General features: G+C 32.9%; 1 protein-coding gene across 1 annotated transcript in view; it reads left to right on the plus strand.

The window, feature by feature from the left end:
- Window positions 1-13,754: 13,754 nt before the first annotated feature.
- Window positions 13,755-27,705, plus strand: part of COL3A1 (collagen type III alpha 1 chain) — a 38,239-nt gene continuing 24,288 nt past the window's right edge. The window contains exons 1-6 of the mRNA XM_007965602.3: window positions 13,755-13,957; window positions 23,992-24,194; window positions 24,429-24,479; window positions 24,909-25,022; window positions 26,309-26,389; window positions 27,319-27,372. Coding sequence (XP_007963793.1) covers window positions 13,879-13,957; window positions 23,992-24,194; window positions 24,429-24,479; window positions 24,909-25,022; window positions 26,309-26,389; window positions 27,319-27,372 — 582 coding nt within the window. The 5' untranslated portion in view covers window positions 13,755-13,878. The remainder of the gene's footprint in view (window positions 13,958-23,991; window positions 24,195-24,428; window positions 24,480-24,908; window positions 25,023-26,308; window positions 26,390-27,318; window positions 27,373-27,705) is intronic.

Raw genomic sequence — 27,705 nt, forward strand, 5'->3', positions numbered from 1 at the left:
CTTGTTCCAGCTCTCAGGAGGAATGCTTTCAACTTTTCCTCCATTCAGTATAATGTTGACTGTGGGTTTGCCATAGATGGCTTTTATTACTTTAACTTATGTCCCTTCTCTGTTGATTTTGCTGAGGGTTTTAATCATAAAGTGATGCTGGATTTTGTCAAATGCTTTTTCTGCATCTACTGAGATGATCAGGTGATTTTTGTTTTTAATTCTGTTTATGTGGTGTACCACATTTATTGACTTGTAAATGTTAAAACATCCCTGTATTCCTGGTATGAAAACCACTTCATCATTGTGGATTATCTTTTTGATATGCTGTTCGATTCAGTTAGCTAGTAATTTGTTGAGGATTTTTGCATCCATGTTCATCAGGGATATTGGTCTGCAGTTTTCTTTTTTTATTATGTTCTTCTTTGGTTTTGGTATTAGGGTTATGCTGGCTTCATAGAACGATTTAGGAATGGTTCCTTCCTTTCTTTTCCTGTGAAATAGTGTCTTAGGCAAAGACTTATGACCAAGAACCTGAAAGCAAAAGCAACAAAAACAAAAACCAAAAATGGGACTTAATTAAGCTAAAAGGCTTAGCAAAGGAAAAGAAATCATCAGCAGGGTTAACAGACAACCCACAGAATGGGAGAAAATCTTCATAATCTGTACATCTGACAAAGGACTAATATCCAGAATCTACGAATAACTCAAATAAATCAGCAAGAAAAAAACAAACAATCCCCTCAGAAAGTGGTCTAAGGACATGAATACACAATTCTCAAAAGAAGAGATATAAATGGCCAACAAGCATATGGAAAAATGCTCAACAACACTAATTATCAGGAAAATGCAAATCAAAACCACAATGTAATACCACCTCACTCCTGCAAGAATGGCCATAATCAAAAAATCAAAAAATAAAAGATGTAGGCATAGATGCGGTGAAAAGGGAACACTTTTACACTGTTGGTGGGAATGTAAACTAGTACAACCACTATGGGAACCAGTGTGGAGATTCCTTAAAAAACTAAAAGTAGATCTACCATTTGATCCAGCATTTCCACTACGAAGTATCTATCCAGAGGAAAAGAAGTCATTATACCAAAAAGATACTTGCAAACACATGTTTGTGGCAGCACAATTTGCAATTACAAAAATATAGAACCAACCCAAATGTCCATCAATCAAAGAGTGGATACAGAAAGTGTAGTATGTATATACCATGGAATACTACTCCGCCATAAAAAGGAATGAAATAATGACATTTGTAGCAACCTAGGTGGAATTGGAGACTGTTATTTTAAATGAAGTAACTCAGGGATGGAAAACCAAACATTGTATGTTCTCACTCATAATTGGAAGCTAAGCGATGAGGACACAAAGGCATAAGAATGATACAATGGACTTTGGGGACTAGAGAGAAAGGGTGGGAGTGGGATGAGGGATAAAATACTACAACATTGAGTACAGTTTACACTGCTTGGGTGATGGATGCACTAAAATCTCAGAAATCACCACTAAAGAACTTATTCATGTAATCAAACACCATCTGTTCCCCCAAAACCTATTGAAATACAAAATGAATTTTAAAAAAGAAAAAATATCATAGGATAATAAAGAAGGAATAGAAGAAGAAGGACAAGGAGAAGGAGACAGGCAAATAGGCAAGGAGGCAGGCAAGATGGAAGGAAGGAAGGAAGGAAAGAAGGAAGGAAGGAAGGAAGGAAGGAAGGAAGGAAGGAAGGAAGGAAGGAAGGAAGGAAGGAAGGAAGGGGAGAGGAGGAGAAGGGAGGCAAGGAAAGGGAAGGCAAGGGAAGATAAGAGAAAAGAAAAGGTATTCTTTCCTTTAAAATAAAGGTTACCTGTATTACTGCCAAAATATTCATTTAGATAAAGCCTTCCTCACATGCATTACAAAATTGCCTATCTCCCTTGTGTAGTATATAACATTCCACTTTTACTGGTAAACATTATTGACAGAACTGTGGGATAAGGTATAATCAGGTTTTTGCAGATGCGCTTGCTCTAACTCTGAATATTTTAAGGGTACTAGGATTATGATCTGTACATAAAAAAGAAAAACTAGTCTGCCTTTTGTAGTGCTTTCACCTATTCTGTTTCCTACTTTATCTCATAGAAAAACTGATCTGAAACCTATCTAACTTTTTTCATGTCTACTAATACTGTGCAGCCATATTTCTCTTCAACATATTCTTGTGCAGTCAACTTTTTTACCAATGATTTTACATTTATCTCTTATACAACTTTATTAGTCTAATAGAAAAACAAAAAGCTTCTTTCTTTTAATCTTAAGGTTATTCATGCAACGTGTAGCCTGGTCCTACCTACAAACTTGATATGAATTTTTGCTACATCTATAAATCATTATTCTATAGAAATATTAGTAAAATAATTTCATACATCTTTATTTCAATATCATTTCACCAAGAGGTCTTAACTTACCTGGCAAGGGATAATATGAGCTTTACCCAAATTCACTAACATGAACCCTGCAGTGTCAGGAAGTAGGTTGAGCATCTCTGCTTATTCTCAAACATGTAGAATTGTCCAAGCATATGGTAGCAACTTTGCAATTTATGCCCTATCATTTTAAGTACACTCACTCTTCTTTACACAAATAAGTGTTAATCATGTTTAAATTTACCACTTTATAAGTGAGAGAATTTATGCAAAGAGTAACCAAATAATCTATTTAATATTAACTAGATTATAATGTATTTAAGGCTAGGGCTTATGTATTGCTTTTCTGTTTATATCCTGACAAACTCAGTATGGTGCTTTGCATACAGTATGTATTTGAATAGTATACTTAACTAATTGAAGGAAGATTGTTTGAGCTGTAAATTATACCACTATCCACATAGAGGCACTTACTTAAATGATTGGAAAGTAATTTGGAGGCAATATGTACAAAGTGGATAATGACCTTGAAAACCCAAATCTATAAAGTGAGAGTAAATGACACATCCATCAAATGATTAATGTCTAAAAATTAAAACTATAAAAATTGGAATTTGGTTAGCTGTCTTTATTTATTTAACTGTTGATAATATACGACATTCCTTAGTTTAACTGTCTTTCATGTTCTTCAACTGCTTTTTGGCACTGCATAAATTATATATACATATATATGTACACACACATAACTATATGTATATATAACAATTAAAATGTTATTTGGAGCAAAAAGATTTCTTTGAAGAAACCAGGGAATTTATCAAGCTTGAAAAAGTGATAAAGTCTAAGTTGAGAAATGTTGGAAAGTCTGGGAGAGTGTTGTAAAGAAAAACCTATGATCCTTTTGGAAATACTTGCCTAAGTATGTCATTTCAGGACAGCTCCCTGCCACATAAGTAAGTTTTGTTGGAAACTGTGTTCATTCGTGCACTGTCAGGGTGGGATCATTTTGTACAGTTTACAACGTGGACAGGCCCTGAGGGGAGGGAAAGCCTAATTTTTCACTTTCTGGCTTTACTCCACTAATCTAAGCTTAATACTGACTACAGTATAACTTGGATTATCCTAACAGATTTTAAGAAAAATAAAAATAGGATTAAAAATTATGGTTTAGTAGAAGAATGTGAGTCTACTCATTCAGACCTTTTATATTCCATTGTGTGGTCACACCATCTCAATTCAAAACAGTAAATGTAAAGGAGCCTTCCACTGACTTTTAAATTTCATAGAGTACTGAGTTTTTCTCTTTTCTATTATTTACTTTTATTTTTGCAATCACAACAGAAAGAATGTGTGTTTGACTGGATCCTCACATATTTTTCAAAAACACTCTTGGAACTTTTCTATGGAATTTACTTTAGGATCATTTTATGAGACATTCAAAAAATCAGAATCATTATCATATATTCATATTTTTTAATGCAGTGTCAAACCACAACTTGCAACAAATTGCTTTTGGCATTTTAAAAAAGTTAAGCCTGCCCTCAATGGTTCCACCAATAAGAACATGAAAATAATATGTTTTGAACAAATAAGTGATTGAGAAAAAATTGAACAAAATGTAGTTACTCAAAATTATTCCATCAAAGAGGAAACCACTCATTTGAATATATAGTTTAGAATATATTTCAAAACATAGGGCTATTAAACTCACATAATATATTGGGATTAAAAGAATGGCTTCCAGAACCAGACTTCCTGGATTAGCATCTTGGCTCTATCATTTACCAAGTGTGCATCTTAGACACATCAGTTTACTCATTTTAAAAAAAGCATATAAAAGTAGTACACATTCATAAGAATGTGATGAGGGTACTTTCTATGTGTGTGTATGTGAGTGTGTTTGTGTGTGTGTGTATAGTACCTAGTATGCACAAGCCCCATTCTAAGTTTACATATGTGTGCATGTGTGTGCATAGCCATTATTATTCAGAAATGCTTTATTAATTATAAAAAAATCATCTACAATTATTTTTTCATAACAACTTTTTCATACTAATAAAGTCAACATACGTAGCTCATTTCATAATTCATCACTAAATGGACATTTACTGAGCAACTTACATGCCAGGAACTTCATCAGACATTAGATATTTAATATTTCTCAGATTTTATTTTGAGATGATTGAAGTGCTCTGCATAACACTTTTGAGGGCTAACTACTTAAATCGCACAGTCAAAAATCATTTCTGAAACTACTTTAACTGTGAAAGACTCTCTTCCTCTTCTTCACTCAACTCAATTTTTTGCCTTTATCTATGCAAACTAACATTTGTGAGTCAAACTTTTTCTTACAAGCTTTTGGAAAAAAAAATTATCTCTTGGATAGAGATCCAAAATAAACAGTTCAAATAAGATAGGCTTTGGGAAAATGTTAATAAACTTGCCTCTGGCAAATTATTTGAGTTTCCTTGTATTTCTTTCACTTGGCAGGGATTTTAATTTGGAAGTTAAAAAAAATGAAGAAAAATATCCTAAGATTTCACACATGGATACTTTTATTATAAAGTGAAAATTTTCTTATAAAACCACAACTCAAGATTGAAAATTGGGGGGGCTTAATTTAAACTTAAATTATATAAAATAGACTGGACAAATAATGATATTGCCAGAATCATCCATATTTGACTACAATCTCAGCAGCTCATTAGTCAATAGGTCCTTACCAAATGTCTGCCCTTTTGGACTGCTTGCTAGGTGCTAAAGAAACAGTGACCACCAAAACAGAAACAACTCTTTCCCCAAGGAGCTTTCAGTCTTGCAGAAAACATAAAGTAATAATTATGAGCAAATTATTATAACTATCAGAAAATAAATGAAGCACTTTTGGAATGTAACCATTCATTATGATCCATATTTTGGTATTCTTCTTCAATATATCTTTACCCAAAATTTTGATGCCCATTGTCTCTAAATTCTAAACTTTTGAGAAGAAATGAGAAGCATTATCCTTATCTTTTCTAGTGAAGCAGAAAAAAAGTTAACTACAGCAATGTAGTGATGGGAATAACAATGAAGAAAGCTGACACTGTGATGGGTACATATAGGCACTGGAGATGTTGACTGACTATCACTACTGTTGCTGTTTCCTCTGGTTGCGTTGTCATACTTTCTTCTTAATAACAGCTAGGAAGGATTTTGCTAACTAGTGGGCTGCAATCATTAAGGACTTGGTGAAATTCCAAAATCCACAACCCCTAGGAATTTTCCTGGATCCCCTACTTGGAGAAACATTGTAAGCAACTTACAGCACACTAAATCAGAAAGGTTGGCCTGTAAAACCATTTATGTAATTTCTCTGCTTTTGTTTTGGGGAATCTTCCAAAAGAAGTGTCTAGAGAATCAGATATAATTTGAACAGAGTATGCTAACGTGGCTTCAACAATGATTTTACTTTTCTCGTAATTTTGTACTCAACAATCATTTTTTCCAGTGATGTGTCATGCTGTCCCAGTTGACTGTCTGGCCATATTTTGCCCTGGTGTTTGCTGTAGCAAAAAGTGCAGCTATAAAATTATCTTCTTCAGTTTGATGTTAATTTCGATGAAGTCTTCCAAGATGTATCTTTTTCCCCCCTCTAAATCCGTATGATAACAAAAGATCAAACAGTTCTCGATCATATTTTGAATGGGAAATATTGGTATCAATATTTCAATAAAATAATTCAAGACCCTTATTTTAACTACTTATTTCTTCCCAGTTAGTCATCATAACAAATAACCATGCAATGTACTTTTTTTCTCCCCTTCCTCACCATAAAAAGTGTGTCACTTGCATAACTCCAAGTTAGGAAACGGGAAGGGTCAGGGAAATCTCACACAATGCTACCCAGTTTGATCACACATTACCTCCAACGCTAGCTTTCAGTTGTTGATCTAACACCGCCAGCCACACCCTAACTAAAATTTTAGAAGTGACTGTTTCAGCTGGACACCAGGACACAATCCATAGTGACACACCCCTGATGCTGAATCTAGGTCAATGTGGTTGCCCATTTTCCAGCTACCTTGCTCTTAACAACCAAAAAATGGATTACAATTCCTACACATAAAGGGACCACTCTAGAATACTATTACCTGCCTTGTATGTATCCTTAGCATGCTCAACTAAACAGACTGAAGTTCTCACAATTCTCATGGGAATTGAAGCTAATAAATCAAGCAATAAAATATAAAGCTTTAGATATTTGTCTTACATTACATGTAGGGTGTCTGTATTTGTGGGAAGGTAAGGAATTTTCAGTATTTTGATTCATATTTTTTCTTTTTTTATTTGACATTTTGCACAATTTTTTTCCTTTTAAAATTTTCACAGTAAGGAAATTGAGTCAAGAAAAGTGAAAACAATTTAAACAAAAAGTGTGATAATTCCTCTTTGGAGCATTTTAATTTCATGATGCTCATTTTCATGTCTTTTTTTCTTTTTACCCTAAACTAAAAATAAATTACTATTATGATGCATTTCTAGTTCAATTATTTCAATTCATTTTGAAATTAACTTTTGGCTTTTCTGTCATTCTCTTTCATAATCCTTGGTAAATTACCTGTATTTCTTTCTATTTTATACATTTTTTTTCGTAGTCTCTGACTCGTAATACTTGTCGTGAACAGAGAGTTTGACTGCTTTCAATTTATTTGCTAACTAGTTCTATTGTTTATTTTTTTTCTATTTTATAAATAAATTCATAACATCTGGAAGTTTTTTAAATCCATTATAAATCCAAAGACTTCCTATGCTGGAAAGAGTGACCTTCCTTTTCAAGAGTGATGGAAATACTGGAAATAATTAACTTATTGAAAATTACATGAGATCTAAAGGATACAAAGGAAATAGATTACTTCAGATGTGTTTTTCTGGATTAAGTGTTTCATATTTTAAATCATTTGCCATTTGATTCTTATTAATTTCATACTATGCACAAGGCCATGTAATAGCTACAATGAAGTATAAAATGAAAGATAAACCTTAGTTTTTCCCTGGAGTAGCTTTCAGCCTAGTAAAGGACATAAAAGATGTAAATTAAAATAAACTAAAAGGCATAGGAAAGGTAAGGTAAATTAGAGGAAGAGCAAAATGATTTTAACAGGGAGGATCAGAAAGATCGTGTAGATTACTTAATCTTTGGGTTGAATCTTCAAAATAGGATTTGAACATATAGAATGAGGAACAATCATTTTAGACAGAAAGAGAGTATATGCAAAGGTTTAGAAACCCAGAAATGTAGAGTAGGTATTGGAAAAAAAAAAAAAGAGCCATTTGATTTGCTAAGAAGATAGTACTTGGATCAAGATTAATTGCGTATCAAGAATTATCTAAAATAGTGTTTTGTATCCTGCTGGGTTTAGGTTGAGAAATAGAAAGGGTTGCTGGACATGAAATAATAGAAATCAAATTATATTCATCTATTTAGTATTGTTATCCAAAGGTTAACACTTTGAATAATCAATATGGCATAATTTTTATGTGAAGATTTTCTACTTGGAGTAGTTTATTTTCATGAGTCACATGTTTTACCTTAATCACTTTATGAAATGTATCTGGTATCTATAAAATAAAGAGGTGAAGAGCAAAAACTGATCCATGGTCTGGGTCCTATTTTTTTTTAAGAAATGCTTATATTATTAAACACTTCATATTTTAAATACTATTTAATACCATCCTAATTCAGTCAGTCTCCTTTACATTGATCAGTATTCATTGTGTACAAGGGACTGTGTTTACTACTGTGCATGATTTTTAAAAGTGAGTGAGGGTAGGAAACAAAAAAGGTTATAAAAAGGAATAAAATAAGTACATAAAGAAGTACAAAACAATGCTTCTAAAATGGACATTGCCACAAGAAAGCCAAGTCTCCAGAGGGCAACACTTGAATCCTTGGGAACAAAAGGAGACTATTTGCTGTGACATCCCTCCTCCAAGAATAATGTTCCATATACCAAGAACATACCTAAATGTAGAGTCTTTAAACATGACTTAATGTATAGACAAAATTGAAGGCTTTAGACAATTTAGTAGACAATTTAATAGTCATGGCAAGTTAAACACAGAAAGGCCTGTTTATGTCTGTTTATTTTAGGCAAGGGAGCCTGATGAGGAGGCTTTCAATTTTGGGGTACTTAAGAATTATTTGGAATCAAAGATCCTAAATCTGAGCCTCCACTGTGTATCTGAATAGAAAGGATATTGATAGGAATTAAAAATCAGTCTCCATTTGAAGCATATAGATTCCCTGTTTGGCTTTGACCTAGCTCATGTATCTATCAGAAAATCATGATTTGGGCTTTCCTTTTATCTTTACACAGAACTGGTTACATCTGAAGAGCTGTTACATCTGTGTTGGATATTGCTGAGAATTCCTAAGGATGACTCAGATGACAAATTATATTTGATGGAGAGTCTAGTGGGATTTGCAGAGTGGAGCTTCAACCCTGAGAATGATTAAGTTAACTGAAGACTCAACAGGGAACTCCTGAGCTGCTTCACGATATGGCATCCCAGTTTCTGTGTCACCCCTGTGGTAAATTTATAAAGTAATCACACTATTCAGGAATGAGATTAGGTAAGGAGATGAATTTCAATTTTCTATGAATTTGCAAATATAATTACAATAATAATTATGATAGCAAATAAAGCTATAATTAAAACATAAGTATATAAGGGCTTCGTTCAAGAGAACATGCTTACAATACTTCAGAAAGTTTCACAATTCAAGTAGAGGCTTGCCAGTAGTTTCCCTTTCAATGGTTAATAGTCTGTTATGTTAAATAAGATTTCAGGTGACAGGTTTATGTCTACATAAGAGAAAACTCATAGATACTTATCTACTTATGTGAAGGAACATTGATATAACAAATACAAGTTACCTTACATGTATATTAAGGAATTTTTCTAGAAAATTTTACCTGCTCGAATTTTTGTCAGCTTTTAAAAGTATATACATATGTATTTAGTTATACATATATGTGTGGGGGGTATATAAACATATACATACATAAACACACAAAAACACATATGTAAATGGTTTTGCATGCTCTAAGATTGTACTTCACTAAGTGTAAATTAGTGAACTTTTACTTAAATACAATACTGAAAATTACTGAAAGATTAATGACAAGACAAAAATCAGAATAGTAATTTTTGTAAATTGGCCATTAACTCCATAACACTATCATTTCACAATGCTTCATTAGAAAAAATACAAAATTAAGTGTCAGATTTGTATTTACCACACTCTAAATTGCATAAAAATATCTTTACCACAATCAGTGATTAGTGGAAAGCATGGTGAAAATATTTGTAAAGTGTGCTAGTTAGTTCCAATTGCAATGAACTACGTTGAGGGTCACGTAACCTCTTTGAACTTTCTGTTCATTCTTGGGATACTTCCCAGCTGCAAAATACGAAGATAAAAATTCAGATCCTTAGCTTTAATAGCAAAGAATAGATAGGAATCAAGACATTTAGTTTTTTCTAACTAAATTTTACTGGAACTTTATTTTACTAAATGTCAAGAAGACATGGATTTTGTACAAAAGTGAAAATTTTTAGTTAGTTACAATTCCAATGAGTAATTTTGAGAGTCATGTAACCTCTTTAAAGTTTCTGTTCATTCTTGGGATGCTTTTCAGCTGCAACATACAAAGATAAAAATTTAGAACCTTAAGTTTAATAGCAAAGAATAGATAGGAATTGAGATGCTTCGTGTTTCCTAACTAAATTTTACTAAAACTTTATTTTACTAAATGTGAATAAAATATAAATCTTGTACAAAAGTGAAATTTCTAGGCTAAAAAGAAATGGTTATTAAAATAGTTCTATAAGAAAAAAAACAAGGGGTCAATGAACTCTACCTTGGGGACTAAGGGGAAATTAAAGAAAAGGGTCTTGAAGACTTGGTCATATAATCACCCAAATACTGGACTATCATGTCCCACTGCTGGTATAATTTGCCTCAATCCTGGAAATATCCATGGTTAAATATGTTTAAGTCCTGCAAGTACAACATGACTTTTTCAACTGTATTTCTGGCTCCACTATGCACATACTAGTATTTGTTCAAATTCCTTTAAAGGAAATACAACTCTTCAAATGTGGTTTTACCCTTATCAACAGAGTGAACTGATCCACCTCTCTGGGAATAATAAAAAAAGACCTGCATTGTATTTTACAGTTGTACTGGTATTTCTATTATCACAAGTACTTTTTTAAAGGCTTTACAGTGATTTGAAACCTAGAAAATGTCCCTAAAAATAAAGCATGTGGTTGGCTTCAAAAAGAAAATCACACATAAAGCAGCACAACAAAGGGGAGGGGAGAGGAAAGAGAGAAAGATTGAAACATTTCTGTTCCATGTGTTTTCCATGATAGAGATAATTGATTTTCTTAGTGCTCTTGTAGAAAGCGCTGCTGGCATTCACTGGCCTACTGAGTTCATCACAGCTGTGCTTGTGCATCTCTCTCAAACTCCACTTTCCACTGAATTGGAAAAGATTTGAATTTTTGGTTGATCATCTGCCACACCCTTGCTTTGCCTCATCTTTCCAGGCACTCTCTTTGTTAAAGGAGATCCAGATAAATCAGTGCTTCAGTTGGTGCAGGTATTTAGATTTGAGTTAAACCTCTAAATGCAATCCAAAAAGCAAAATGACATGTTTATGTGTCCTGGTTAACATCAGTGAAGTCAGGGAAGTATGGGAAGAAATGTGTGTCTAGATAACAATGAGGACAGCAGTTCCTGGATGGCATAATAGGATTCAGAAGTGTATGCATATCACCTAGTTCAGACCCTGTATTAGGAAATGCTTTGACCCCGTATAAAGAAATGCTTTGATAGGAGGTAGAGAAATAGGATCTGGGACACAGAATGCAAAGAATCCTAGTGCAAAACCTCCAAATAAAATCATATATTTGAGGTAGTGAAGAATGGTAAATCAGAATATCTGGAGAATGAATTTTCTAGGTCTCTCCTGGAGACCTTAAAATGCAACAATCCTTCCATATGCAAAGCATCGGCTAATGTTTCTTAAGTGAGTGCATCAATCATGAATTTTTCTCATGAGTATAAGGCTTTTATTTGAATAGTTAAGTAAATTAAGAATTTTAGAACAGTAGTAATTTTATTTATAATGCCTAAAATAAAGCATAACAAACATTATTTTTAAAATAACATTTCTCATTTTTCACAGTGGAAAATAAATCTGATGAAGAAATTCAATAAATTTCAGCTTTTATTGACCACCTAAAACAATGAGAGAAATCTAATATAGATATATGAATTCTATGTAGATACAAAGACATCATGAGAAAAACTATGTTTCTGAATTGGTGTGAACACAGGAAATATTTTTTATGTACAGGACAAAGATGTTTCAAAGACAGAAAGATGCATATAGCAGCGTTTCCCCAACATCTCTACTGCGATCCAGTAGAAAAGCTTATATTCATGACCATTCTGAACAGTTACTTTTCTCCCACGCCCCCAAGCAGTGACTCTCCAATCTAAAATAAAGAAACACGAGAGGTTGGTCTCATTCTAGTTTTTCTTTCCTGTCATCGAATGATGTCATCTACACTGAGATGTCTTGGTTTGTGCTCCTTGTGACTAAAGATATAAGAAAGTTTGGGAGGCCGAGGCGGGTGGATCACAAGGTCAGGAGATCAAGACCATCCTGGCTAACACGGTGAAACCCCGTCTCTACTAAAAATGCAAAAAAATAGCCGGGGGTGTTGGCGGATGCCTGTAGTCCCAGCTACTCGGGAGGCTGAGGCAGAAGAATGGTGTGAACCCTAGAGGCGGAGCTTGCAGTGAGCCAAGATTGCGCCACTGCACTCCAGCCTGGGCGATAGAAGGAGACCCCGTCTCAAAAAACAAACAAACAAACAAACAAAAATATATAAGAAAGCAAGTGTGCCACTGTCCCTACTTACAGGATTCATGTACACCTGGGAATACACATACGAATTGAGTGAAAATTTAGTAACACAAATTAGAAGAAAGAGAAAGATGAAAATAAGTTTAAAGGAGGTATTTTACTTAAGGAGGAAAGTTTTGCATTGGGGCATAAGGAAGTGACTTCCATGAATTGGTGTGAAATGGGGAGAATTGTATGTGCACAGGCATAGAGATGGACATGTTTAGGTGAACATGAAGAAAATTAGTTCAAGTGACCTTGATTAGAATTGAAATTTCCACTGTAGATTATAGAGATAGATGAACTAACTGTGAACTGATGATTAGGGTGTAAAGAAATATCTCCACTGCCAGATATATCCTTATACTGTGGACAAGCATATTTTTCCTGCAGAGATTTATAAAAGACCTATAAATGGTATTTGCCCCTCTTTCAAATATGACACAAAAATTGCTGCTTGATAGATCCAGAAATATATTGGAAAGTTTTGTGGATGAGGATCTGGAAAGTATACACATAAAAGTCTAAATTAGAAATATGTATACTAATCTTTAGAGTAATGCAGGAAAAAAAAGACCACTTTCTCTGGTACTCTTTTGCTATTCTATGTGATAAACTCTTTCTCTTCCAGTTTCCTAAAAAGTTATGTCATGAAAAGGCTGAATTTTTCTCTAGAAAGATCTGTTCTGTCTTTCCCAGGCAACATAAAAATTGGAAATCTCACAAGAAAGCACTCTGGCTTGCTAAAGAAATTTGTGAGAAATGGAAACAGCTATAGATAAGTATCTAACTTTTAGGAAGCCATGTAAACATAGCTCAAATACTTTGTCTTTTGACATTTGCCTGAAACTTAACTTCTAGGACCCAGGGTGGGTGGATGAGTCAAAGGGGCAAACGGAGGCTTTTCTTTCAGTGAATCTCTTACAGTCCCCTATTTAAATTGAGTTAGGATTAATTCTGGCAAAATCCCAACATAAAAATCTTCTAGAAGATCAGTTCTGCAAATTAGACATACCGGATGAATGGGCATCCAGCAATTTTTCAAAATTATGGAGTTGTTAACTTTATAAGGGGAAATAAAAATGTATGCATTTACATTGTATATATTAAAACAAGGCAGAGCATTTCTATACGTTCCTAAGTTATACAAACATATATGTAAGACTGAAATATGTAACAAACTTTTACATAAGCAGATGCATACAAACGCCAGATGTGCTCTTTTTGTTACTGTGGGTTGTGTCTTCTATAAGGGAAAAAGAAATATTTATCATTTCTTTTACTGCTGAGGGGATGGGTGCGGCTCTCATATTTCAGAAAGGGGCTGGAAAGTGAGGGAAGCCAAACTTTTTCCTATTTAAGGCCAAAGCAAAGGAATCTCAGTGGCTGAGTTTTATGACGGGCCCGGTGCTGAAGGGCAGGGAACAACTTGATGGTGCTACTTTGAACTGCTTTTCTTTTCTCCTTTTTGCACAAAGAGTCTCATGTCTGATATTTAGACATGATGAGCTTTGTGCAAAAGGGGAGCTGGCTACTTCTTGCTCTGCTTCATCCCACTATTATTTTGGCACAACAGGAAGGTGAGTAGGTACTGATTTCAAGGAACTTTATGGGATTTTTGTCTTTTCTTCTCCTCACGAAGAGGGGTGCAAAGGGGGAAAATCAGTTGCCTGATTAAAGATAATTTCCTCTATAAGCTCCAAATTGTGAAATGTTGAACTGACTATAGTTGTGCTTTTACATTACTTGAAAAATAATAGTGTTATGTGTGTATTTAAGAGTTCTGTGGTTGTTTAAGATAAGATGTTCTTGTACTAACTTGTTTTCATGTTGAAGGCACTGGAAACTTTTAAAAATGGCTTTAAAATTTTTCCCTCCTGGATTGTTAACATCTTGGAATACTTCCCCAGGCAGTCTGGAAGTTATTGGTCTCTTGCAATAATTTTATGTTCTTCTTTGTCTGCTGGATTCTTTGTAAAGTTAGAATATCAAGCATTGTTTTCTAAATAAGAATGCGTTTCAAATATCATGGATTAAGAACAGTCTAAAGGAAGGTACTATGCATTATCAGAATCATTGAATATATTTCTGTAAAACGGCAACAAGATACCTATAAATATTCTTCAAAGGGATCAAACTGCTAAAATATTTTATTATTCCTGTTTTTATTTTGTTTCAAGAATGATTGATTAATTCATATTTTCTAGTAGCAAGACGTTAAGGGACTAATATTTTCCACATATTCTACATTTTAACTGCATTCATATTAATGAAGAAAATATTTTTAAAAATGTTTTTTTAACAGGAGTTTTGACTTTGCTACAAACAAGGTAAAGATACTAGTACTGTTTGACTTCAGAAAGCTGTTTAGCTATATTTTCTAATAATTGCATGTGATATTTTTCATATTCTAATTTCTCCTAAAAATACATTTGTCTCATTATTTATGTGAAAATATTCTTTTATTTACCATAGTCATGAAAATACTGAACAAATTGGAATACAAACTTCCACAGAAATAAATATTTAAATGCTAAATGTAAAGATAGCTACGGGAAATTACTAGAGAATTTTTACTGCACATAACTAAACATGGTTACATTTAACCTTATAGATTTTGCAAAAGACATTGCATGATAATTTGTTTTTTGTTTGTAATATCAAATGTCTTTGTTGTCCTCATAGGTAATACATGTAAATGTGTGTATGAGGGGAGGGGTAGATATACAATGAAATGTCTTCAGTTATATTCAGCCCATGGACAAAAAAGAAAAGAAACACCCATATTCCTTGTTCCCTTAATTTCCTCTCCTCCTTACCCCTCCTCTCCTTCCCTTTCCCCTCCTCCTTATCTCTCTCCACCCCTTTTGGCTCCTTTAGACTTCTCTTCACTCATCACCCCACCCCTCCCTAGGCAAGCCCATCTCTACTCCTCTCTCCTCCTCTGTCTTCCCTGCCTGTTCCTCCCTCCCTACTCCCCATGTTGCCTCCTTATGCCTCCATTTCTTTTTTTAGTTCTCTCTCTCCTTGTCTCCTTGCCCTTTCTTTCCCCTGAACTCACAATCCTTCTTCCTTTCTTATTCCTCTCCTCTTTTCCTCCCTATCCTGCTCCTTCCAGGAGATGCTGCAACTCACAGTCCTTTCTTAGGATACCAAATGACTACTATCCCCCACCACCCATTTATTGAAAAGACTACAAACTTGGAGGTTTTAGCTAAAAAAATTGCAATGTATTTGTAGTTGCCTAGTGGTTGCAAGCTTTTTGTAAGCCCTGTGGCTATTTTTCTTCCCAGTCCAACTTTAGAGGGGGAGTGTTTGACACTTACAGTACCTTATCATCACATTAAGTTGTATTTATTTCCCTTTTTCTCTTCAGATGCAAAAAATAATCAATAAATATAAAATTTTACTGATGAGTGTTTGTGTGCTCTTAAGCTCAAAAAGAGTTGAAAGAGAACTGTTCAGCCTATATTTTTTTTTTGTCATGAATAAAAGTAAAGTTTAATTGACTTAAGACAGTACATCTTACGTTCCCTGTGGGTTTTACAAGAAAATTCTGCTATTAGATAAGGTTTGGAAAAGTTACAGGAGGCATGTGAATATTCAGCACACTGAGAACGGTCATAAAGTTCTAGGGTGGTGTTTCTTGTATATGTCCTCATAACTTCAGAGACAGCACAGCTCTAATGAACACTCACTTCTAGTTCACACACAGGCATTTTCTGGGTATAAAGAAGTCCTCAAAAAGAATTTTGGTCTCCTTACAAATTTGTGAAAATTGTATTTAATTCATGTGTTATATTCCACCAATGGAGAAACATGGTCTGTTTTATATTTCCTGTAGTTTATAAACATGCCAAATTTTAAGTGCAAAGATGCGTCACCTAGTGGCTGACAAGCCTGGTTACCATTTACATAACGAATGCCAATATTAATGTTACGTAGCTGGCTTCAGTAGTTTATAATGAGCTTTAAAAAAATCATATGCGTGAATTTTAAATGTTAACACTGCTTTCCTAAGGAAATTAGTCTGCTACAGATAAATATTGCAAACACATATACTGACACACAAACACAATGGTAACAGTATTCAGAGACTTTTTGGAAATTAGCTTAAATGTTATGGCCATTTAAAAAATTCCACATATGACTATTTTTTAAATATATTTTTCATGTCTTTGATGTAGTCCTTATTTGACATAAGTATTTTATTCACTGCTTAATTGCTAGATAGATTATAGACAGCTGGTACTAAGTAATGCTGCTTCATTAGGACAGAAGCAGAAACTTTAGTTTAATTAAATGTGTACTAATGTTTGAGTTTCTATATTTTGCTACAGTGATAATTCCAGTAAAATAAACTGTGGACCTTTAGTTGTTTGAGATTTTTAAAACTGTAAATGGACTCAGAGAATCAGTTTCTTGATAGATGTCATGAGAGTATATTTTTCATTATGCTTTAAGAGGGAATTTATAACTTGCTCAGGTAACATTCAGGTTTTCTGGTTTGCATTTGTCCCTACAATTAAACACATTAAACTACAGGAAAATGTTATAAATTTAGGAACAACTGCATTTTTAAGCGGAGAGGATGCATAGTTGCTCACACATCTCAGTGTCAGTCACCTAACATGGATCAGTGCTTTATTTGAGATTACAAAACTAGAAAATGACAAAGTCAAAGCTAGGACCAATATTCTGTTAAGTCTTAGATAATTACAGAACACACATTAAAATTAGAGTATTTGAATTTTCTTAGTTTTGTAACTATTTGCCATTGAAAGGAGATACTGAAAAATCATATATCATCCTAGAAAGTACATGAGCTAATAATGCATTTCTAAAGGTGAAGAAAGAATAAGTATTTTTCTGTTTAATACTCAATTTTATAGAGAGTAGAACATTTATTTTTTAAAGCCCAGAAGCTCAGGATCTTATTTTAAAAGAAATTATCACCAGTTCTGTGTGAGTAAATAAAGTATTATAATGCAACACTTTGTGTTTTCCATTCATGATACTTGTATTTCCTTACCTGAGCTTTATTTCTAGGGAAGGAAAAATGCTCAGGTAATACTAGAGCTTTGAAAAATTTGGATTTTCAAAAATACCTATTTATGTATAGGACTTTAGCTCATCTAATGTTGAATACTCTTTAAATGATCTAAAGGCCTACACATAAAAAGGTATTTTTATTAAATTCTGGAATTAAGTAAAATTCAGCATTATAAGACAAGAAAGCAAAGCCACTGGAACAATTCTGGGAAAGAAGGAAAGACTGTGATTAAATGCCTTTTAACTAATTCAGATTCCTGGATTGATGTCTTATTTACAGGCTTCTTTTTAAAAATCAAGAATGATTGGCTGTGAGTTTACCAGGATTATAGTTGAGGCTAAAGGACAGCTCCTCAGGAAAGCCCCTGTTCTACATCTACAGTCACATGCTGGACTTGAGTTGTCACTCAGAGAAAAGAGTGCCATCTACCGAAACTCCACAGTTTCCATTGTGAATGGCTTCTTTGGTGCAGAGTTCCAAAAATTATGTAGCCCAGCTCTTTAATTTTGTAACATCTAGTGATATCACCGCCTTGAAGTGATTAAAGCAGATTGCTTAAGAATTAAAGCTTTAAAGATGAAAGATGTTATTGCTTTTGCTGGACATGAGGAACAGTTGTAAAGTTTCCAGGTCTACAATAACTTTCTGGAACTCTCTCAGTGAACTGTTTCTTGTAAAAGTTTTCCCTAGGAAAAAAGCTCAATCCCATTGTTTCCACGCTCAAAAAAAAAAAAAAAAAAAAAAAAAAAAAAAAAAGGTCATATAGTGTAAAAAAAACTCTCCAGACTTTTCAAAGGGGAAACTTTGCCTGTTTCATGTCAAGATGACAACGGAAAAAATGAGATAGCTATTCTTACATAAATCACTTGTGAACTGCAGTTTGGGGAGTTACATTAACCACCAGAGTTTCAGTCTGTGTCTAATGAAAACACAGCAGAAGTGGATTCCTTTCAGATTAACTAATAAAACCCTTGTTTTTTTCCATGACTGAGGTCAAGCACTGATGTTTAAAATGTAGTCTTAATGAGCAAAATGAAACGTTGAAAGAGGACGAGTCAAAATGCCCAAAAGATATAAACATCAAAGAGAAAAGATCCAGAAATTATTAAAAGTTAAATTTCCTTTGAATTCTAGTGTTAAGAAAGTACCGCTTGAGTAAAATGGCATACATTTTTCTGAAACTGTTTTTGTATAGTATTTTCTGTGGAGGATGACAGAGACTGCATTTCTCAAGTAAATTAAAATCATAGATATACTCTTTGAAATTGCATAGCATGTTCACAACGTTCGCGTTTCATTCAATGAAAACTTCTAATGAACTTAGATAAGCATTAATAGGAATCATTTAATAACTATATTTTCTGAAAAACAGTGTGTTAATGAGACATCTTAAACATATTTTTGCACTGGATGCAGAAGTCTTTTCTGTCTGGTACTATTGTTGTTAGAATCCTACTTTTTTGTGTACAGCAAAACGTATGCAGGGTTTCTGAGTCACACATTTATTCTGTTGGTGGTCTGGATGTCACCAGGGTAACTTTAGAGATATAACCCTTCTTCATAAGGTCAAGAGAAAATAAACAGGAGAATTTAACTCCAGATGGCATCTTCCTGTTTTGAGGCCAGATAGAAAAGATATTTTGCAGAGAACTGTTCTCCTTAAAATTATACCTATCTAGATTCAGATTTTAACCTTGCAGTGATAAAAAATTATATGGGACAGAGCTTTGGAGTTGACTTCTTTAATCATATTCAGTTTTGAAATAGCAGAAAGAAAATAGAATGTAGTAATTAAGAGTATCAAATTTAGAGGAAGTCTTCTTACATTCAAATCTTCTTTTTTACCCTGACAGTGTAACCTTGGGAAATTACTTAATGTTTCTGTGGTTAAGATTCCTCATCTGTAAAATTAGGATTATGACAGCTCTAAGCTCATAAGGCCTTTGGGAGTATGAAGCAAAATAGATATCCAAACTACTCAGAGCAGTGCCTGCAAGTTAGGAGGTACTAGACAAGCTCTACTTAGCACTAGTTTTACTAATGCTGGCAAATAAAATTACTCTAAGGAAGAAATTAAAGTACTTAGTAACTTAGTGATAAGGATGGTGAAATGTAAAATTTTATTTATAAAACTATACAATTTACAGTTGTTTGCCAACTGTAATAAGTAGAATATATTCTCTTCAATGTTTTTATAATTTGACACTAAGCAGATTTTATTATATATGCAATTGCTGTTGGTTAGATATAAGATACTTTAAATTTTCTAATTATCTAATTATTTTTATTTTTAACAGGATAAAATATTAATCAACTTAAAGGACATTTCTAACTGGAGATTGAAAAATCATATATCTATAAAATATGAAACAAGAAAATATCTACAACTGATAATTTATCAATTTTTTTTCCTGGAGGTAGCAGGAATAAATAAAATCTTCTTTGTCTATGTAAAACAGTGCTTTTAAATTAAAATTATTCACCTAGAATGTCTCCAGATACTTTCTTCAGAGCCCTTTTTGTTAAGTAATCTAACATATTTTAAGATATTGTAATAAAGATATAAGCAGCAGAAAAAATATTTTATTAAAATTTATGTTTTCCAAACAGTATCATTTAAAAGGCAAACTAAACATATTTCAATTGGAAACTGTATGAATGCCAAATACCCACATGTACAAAATATTCAGCTTTCTAAAGTAATGAAAATAAATTATGATAATTTACAAAACATATCTGTGATTCTTAGATTTTCAGATTATACATCTTTTCCCAGATAAGGATTCAGTAAGAATAGAAGAGGAAAAAATATTCACTTTTCATTCAAGCCAAATTAACTAATTTAATTAGGTGCTTTAGGGAATAATAATAATAATATTGCTCCAAAAATAGTATTAAGACAAACATAATCTGCATTTTTTGTCCTAACAATATGATTTCTTCAAGTCAGCATAACTTAACATAAAGAATGGAAACAAAAGAATCGCAAAAAAGTAAGCTTTATGCACACCTAAAAATACAAAACTATGTTATCTGGCTTTATTTTTCTCTAAAATTCCAAAATAGAAAACTAGGAAAGAAGCAGCTAAGAGTGGTTTAAGTCATGTGTTAGCTTCAATATGTTTTGTATTATAGATCCCAACAAGGAGATGATTGAGCTTAATACATTGCTTGTGTGATCACAAGTAAATTTCTTTCAGAATTGTACTTTGTAGTAAGGAACAGAAACACCAAATGACATGGGAGACGGAATTTAAAATTAATTACAAATTGGAACAGAGAGATTTAAACAACTAAAATAACGGAAGTAATTGGAAAGTCCATTACTTTCCAATAGTAAAATGAAAATATTTGCCTTTTATTTAATATTTTTGGGAAAAATTAACTTATTATTTTAACCAAAGCTACTCTGAATACAGATTCCTAAGAAATGAAGAGAATAATATGAGATGACTTATTTCAAAATCCCATTTTCTATTCTATATCTAAATGTTGCAAATGGCTAACTAGAGCATTTTTATTCCTCTAGAAACAAAATATTCTTTTCCTTGACTTTGACTTTGCCATGATTTTCACACATATTACTAGGTCCATGAAACATTAATCTAAGAGGCTTAACTTTCAGTAGAATATATTGCTAACTATATTTTGCCATGCATGGAACGATAAAGGAAGCTACACAAAACTCTATTTTTTCAGCAAAGGTAACTAAGGTAGAAAAACAGAGAAAGGGCTAATTTTCAGCCACAAGTTTTTACAGGAACTGACTTTTCAGGACAGCCAAATTTATTTCAAGTGGATATGAAATAACTTATGGCAATAAACAAAGTTGCATTAATTCTTATTTTTTAAGCATTCCAACTCTCTTCTTTAACTTAAAACAATATGACTTTCTAAAGTAAAACAAAACATGCACGCACCATGTTGACTGTCATGTGCAGGTGAGAGGAAAAAATATTTTAAGAATATGACAATTTTTTAAATTGCACTAAAATAATCTTTATATTGAGGCCACTGTGTTTTTTTAAAGAGTACTATAACATGTGTCTAGTAAAATTTGGAAACAATAAGCTAAATAACAACCTTAATTTTTACAACATTGCATTTAACCCAATTTTAACTAGCTCATTTACAATTTTAGTATGTCAATATTGTGCTCATTTATTTAGTAATTAGCAGAACAAATGGAAAGTACTGTATTTCTAATGATGTGAGGACACCCTTAATGAGACATAAACAGAGGAGGATGAATACACAGGAAGGAAAAGCATTTATGTTAATTTCTAGGCAGATCAAGAACACATAGAAGATACTTAAAATAGGAAATGTTTGAGCCTAGCTTTAACTATTATCTTCATTTGTCTTTAATAGGCCTTTAGTATTCAATAGCTGTTTTTCATAACCCACATGCTGTATTAAGTGTGAAAAGATGTTCCTGATCCAGGGGCAAAAATCTAAAGAATCATCCGTACAATCTAACAATGTTTTTGAGGATAGATCTGGGGGGCTTAAAATACACATTATTAATGGGAAAACCTTGAGCTGAAACTAATCTGTAGGAACATTTCATATAAAGTTGATTTGGAGAAAATTTTTAAGTGGTTCATTTTGAGAAAAGGAACCAGTGTAATTACAGTGCTCCATGTAATTTTATGGCACAATCTTCCAACCCCAAATTTTCAGACCTTTTCTGCAAACTGGTGAACTTAGTACTTAAATATAAGATGCCAGTTCTGTAATGAGTTTAATGCATAGACTCACCTATGTTATTACTCTTCACACCAATGTGTAAATGACTGTTTGCTCTTCTCTTAAATATGTTTTCCATAACACCATTCAAATAGGCCTACTTCATTTGCACTGAGATAAGCATTTTGGTATTGAGCTTTTATATTCACTAAGAATTAAGAAATTCTCCTTTAAAAGCTTAGGAAATGTATATAGAAAATATATCCCATGTTATCATATATGTGATTCAAACATAGAGGAGGAATTAGAATAACTTTTCTAAATAAACAAATTATTTGCCTACTTAAAATTACATTTAAAAAATGAAGCTTTCCTTCATTAGCTGTAAACTACATTGAGAAATTGTAACATGAAGAAAGAATGGATTATCTATCTTCTCAAATAGATCAAGTGTGTTGTACAATATCATTAAATTTGTATCAGAACACACAAATGGAAATGAGAGGGGGAAGCAATTTCAGTAGTCCCTAGAGTCTAGGTTTTGAAATTCTTTTTGGTGAACATTTACTAAATCAGCTGAACATTTCAACTCATTTAAATATGAACCTAAATTATTATTACCCTAGACAGAGAGAAGATATAGAAACAAGAACTTGAAAAGGTGATTTTTTGTGGCTGCATGTCGTGCCCAGATGGAAAAATCTTAGGACCACTAAAAGGCCTCTTGACCACTAGGCAGCAAAAACTAATTTTGAACTACTTACCTACTCGGAAGCAGGCCTCCTTCAGTAGACATTTTAAATATCTTGGCTTTGAGAAAATAAAAATTTCACTGTCTCACAAAAATATAAATTACTGAACAGTGCATCATTTGTTGTTTGCAAAAATTTTTGCAGATGCTGAGAAACTTATTTATTTACTTAATTACTGGCAAGCTATCATACCAATCGTCAAGAACTAAAGTTGCATTTAACCACAATACACAACTAATGCTTTAAGAATTGAGACCAGGTTTTGTTTTGGCAGTTCCTAAGCTGATTCATAGTTAATAGTTGCTGAAATTTCAGTACCTTGTATATAATTATGAAGCAAGTCTAAAATTTTGGTTGAAGCAATTTTTTTTACCATTTTAAGCCACAAATACAGATGGTTATGATTCATATTTTCCCTATTATTTTTACTTATTCCTTGCCAATATTTATTTTAAAAACATCTTTTTCTTTTCTTTTTGGTGATTTGGAAATGTCTTTACATCCATATGGGATATACAATGTATTATGTCATATCATGTTGACCAACTAATGCCAAATAGAGCTAACAGTGACATTCGATACACACAATAAGTTCTGTTAAAGCTTTCCCAGGAAAATCTGGTAGAGTTTTATGGTGCCAAGATTAGCTCAGTTTTCCCCTGAATTTCTCAACTAGGTTAATAAAATCCAGAAAGTCTTCAGAGTTAGTGACAAAATCATCTTTTTAGTTTAATGCTCCCATCTGCTGTTAAGGCAAAGAATAGCAATTGGGTAGAAAAGCTTATTTTCAATTGTACCATTAATAAATAAATGTTTAAATGCTTGTGTGATATACATTGATATTAATTCTTACTATAAATGAAATTAAAATACCTATTGATCTTAAGGAAAATTGACTATGGTATGCCAATTTTATGATAATAAGCAGATATGATATTTTAATTAATTCCTTGTGACTTAGCAAATTATGTAGGACAAATATAATTTTCTAATGAAAGGAAGAAATTATTTGTTTCAAACTATTTCAACTTTGGCTATTGTTAGTAGCCCTGACAGAGTAACAAAAATCACATTTCAGCAAAACCTGAGGAAACTTCATGTCATCTAACTTGTTTTTCAGCTGTTGAAGGAGGATGTTCCCATCTTGGTCAGTCCTATGCGGATAGAGATGTCTGGAAGCCAGAACCATGCCAAATTTGTGTCTGTGACTCAGGATCCGTTCTCTGTGATGACATAATATGTGACGATCAAGAATTAGACTGCCCCAACCCAGAAATTCCATTTGGAGAATGTTGTGCAGTTTGCCCACAGCCTCCAACTGCTGTGAGTTCAAAGATAAACTGTGCACCTTCAATATTCATATTTAGACACATGAATAGTTCTTATATCATAGGAGCCTAAAAAGAAATGAAAGTCATGTTCGTCAAATAGCTATGTTTGTATTACAAGTAAAAAGTGGACGTTTCAATGTAAAGATAAGTATTGCTTAGAATCTGGGTTAAGAAATAATATGCAAATTCCTTGTCTTCTTTAACTTGTTTATTTTCCATTTATTAGCCTACTCGCCCTCCTAATGGTCAAGGACCTCAAGGCCCCAAGGGAGATCCAGTAAGTAAACATTCTTCAGTAGAATAAAATTAATACTAATGATAATTCTAGTAAGAATTTGCTTTTTTTCTGTTCATACCCTTTCTAAATTTGAACTTTCATCATACATTATCTTTATTACCACATATTTGAATAATGGCACCAAACAACAGACTGGGAATCCATAATTGTACATGTAAAGATTTCAATTTCCCAAACTTCATATTATGTCTTCACCCCTATGATCAGTTTAAATAAAATATATAGGTCAATATACAAAGGAATACATTATACTTATTCACATGATTTTGATTAAAAATATGTGTTATAAAGAAAATATATTACTTATATTGAGTCCTAATATTATAAAGTGGAGAAACAACAATCTGATAATGATTCTGAATCACCAGGATTTTTCACTATTTAATTTATTTTTACCTCTTTTTTTAGGGCCCTCCTGGTATTCCTGGGAGAAATGGTGACCCTGGTATTCCAGGACAACCAGGTTCCCCTGGTTCTCCTGGCCCCCCTGGAATCTGTGAATCATGCCCCACTGGTCCTCAGGTATAACAAATTACGTTACTTAAAAAATCCCCTCATAAAACTATCTAGTTCATCTTCTTTCTTTACTCTATATTATATCTCACTATTATGAGTTCTTTGTATCTGTTCTCTGATTCTATGTATTTAATAAATCCTTATTTAGTGATTCTATGTATTAGGCACTATTCTAAGTGCTTTATAAGTATTCATTTGTTCTCATAATGCTAATGTCATTGCTCCTATATACTTAGAAAAGTTGCCAATTTCTCAGCAGATGTATAGCATACACATTATGTTTAAGAAGTGAACTATCAACTTACGAAAAAAATTAACCTACATAATTTAGTTAGTACTATATCTATACTTTATTCTCTTACTAACACCAATGTCAAAGACTCTAAAAGTTTGGACAAAAAGAAGTTGAAGAACTGTGAATATTCCTATTGAACAGGATTATTTCTGCCTATGAAACTGCTCTTGCTAATCCTTCAGAGCATATCTTGCTTCTCCTGAAGCATGGCAACCAAATAAATCTGCATGTAAAACAACCAAATAAATAAATATGACAAAATTTCTGCTGCATGGAATTAGGCGAAATAAGAAAATATATTATACAAATCTTTGTGAGGTTAAAAAGTGCTTTTTGAAAAGCAATTCAACGAGAACCAAAGTGTATTGTCTAAGTTATTCTTATTCTAGTAACCAAATAGAACCTAACTCTAGACCTAAAACTTAGAATTTAAAAAAAAGCTTCAAAGAAATCCAATAAGCATATGAGCCTTTCTACTAATTTTGACTTATTTTCTGTGGAGATGTTCATTTTTGAGTGAATCTTTTAGTCATATTAACCAGAATCCAGGGGGTATGAATTTTACTTGCATCATTAAGTGTTGAAAAAATAATTTGACTTCATTTTTTTTTTTGCTCAAAATGAGAAGGTGTAATTATATGATCTCAAGACTCTTTTGGCCTCAAACAGCCTATGATCCTATGTTTGTAATGATGTAGACACTGCTCAGAAATAACAGCTGAAGTAAGAGTACAATAGGAAAAATTGGGGGAAACTAACGTTTAACACAGTGGAAAGATTTGTGCATCACACAAGAAAATGCTTCTGTAGGATATCTAATGTCTAAATCTACAGAAAAACAGGATAAACAAGATAATTAGTTAATACATACCACATCTTTTGGCACACAAAAACCTATCAGTGGTTACTAGATGTTGCATGCACTTCTAAATGCTTTTTAAAAGACTTATGAACTGTCTATTAAAATGATCATATCTGTTTGGTCTCCTCGCCACAGAACTATTCTCCCCAGTATGATTCATATGATGTCAAGTCTGGAGTAGCAGTAGGAGGACTCGGTGGCTATCCTGGACCAGCTGTATGTACAAATGTTTCTCAGCATTTTAGAGCTTTATTATCTTTCCAGTTTGTAAAATCTTGAATGGTTGCTCTTCTAGGAATTCAGTATTTTTATGGAATTGTACAAAATAGCTTATTCCTAATAAGGTTGGGAAAGAAAATGGTAGCATTATCATGTTCTTTCTATCTCATTCACATTATTAATCCAATTTTTAATCACATATAAACTTTTTACTAAAAAGCAAAAACCAAAGTCAACAGTTATTAACATTTCAGTAAAGTCTTTATAAGAGAAAAAGGAAATATACAAGCTATTGTTTTATAAATTTGCTATCAGTATTTACAAACAGCATATTACAAAAGTGAAGCATACGGTTTTCAGCATGCTGAAGGTTTTCTAGTTTAATCTGTATTTCTGAACAACGATCAATCAATTGTCCTGTGTATGATGATTCTTGTGTGACCATATAAATCTCTATGTCAATTAACTGTGATAGATATATCAACATAATTATGGACTTTATAGTTGATTTACATTATTATTTTAGATAACTGATTATAGGATTTGTAGTGTGCCAATAAATGTTTTTCTGCACTGAGTTTGGCTGGCAAGCAAGAAATTGCTTCTTCACCAGTGCAATATAATCCTAACATTGCAGGGATTTTCATAGCATTGTGTACTAATTTTTCCAGATTTTTAATTCCCTTCCTTAGGAATTCAAGACAACATTTTATAACATTTATTAATAATTTATATGGAATCTGTGAGAATTTCATTACAGTAATGTTTGCTTGCTAAGATCACCATTGTAGATCTCATGAATAGTTATCAAAAGATGAGATATATTTGTTCACAGTTTTGACAATGCAAGTGACATTGTTTTGAAGCTTGGATAAAGTGTATTTTGCATTCATTTATTTTGTTTTTCATTCAAATTCACATTCCAGGGCCCCCCAGGCCCTCCCGGTCCCCCTGGTACATCTGGTCATCCTGGTTCCCCTGTAAGTATAGCCATTAGTGGTGTTTTCTTCTTCATTTTTAGAAAAATCAAATTGGTATATATTCTGCTGTAATTCAGCCATTCCAGCATGCATAATCCCAGTTAACTGGAGAAGTCATAACCAAGAAACTGATTAAGGCTTCAAAGATAGAATTCCATATTTAATTCCTTTCCACCAACAATTATTGGCAATTAAAACCCTGGTAAAATTAAACCGCATTAATTTGCATGTGATATGGCTTTTAGTTCAAAACCATTCAGTTTCGATGGATTGCAATGAATGCAATGAAATGCATTAACTTCATTCTGATCTGAAAAAAATTTGGTCTCAATA

The sequence above is a fragment of the Chlorocebus sabaeus genome, chromosome 10, assembly GCF_047675955.1.
Source record: "Chlorocebus sabaeus isolate Y175 chromosome 10, mChlSab1.0.hap1, whole genome shotgun sequence".
Taxonomy (NCBI): Eukaryota; Metazoa; Chordata; class Mammalia; order Primates; family Cercopithecidae; genus Chlorocebus; species Chlorocebus sabaeus.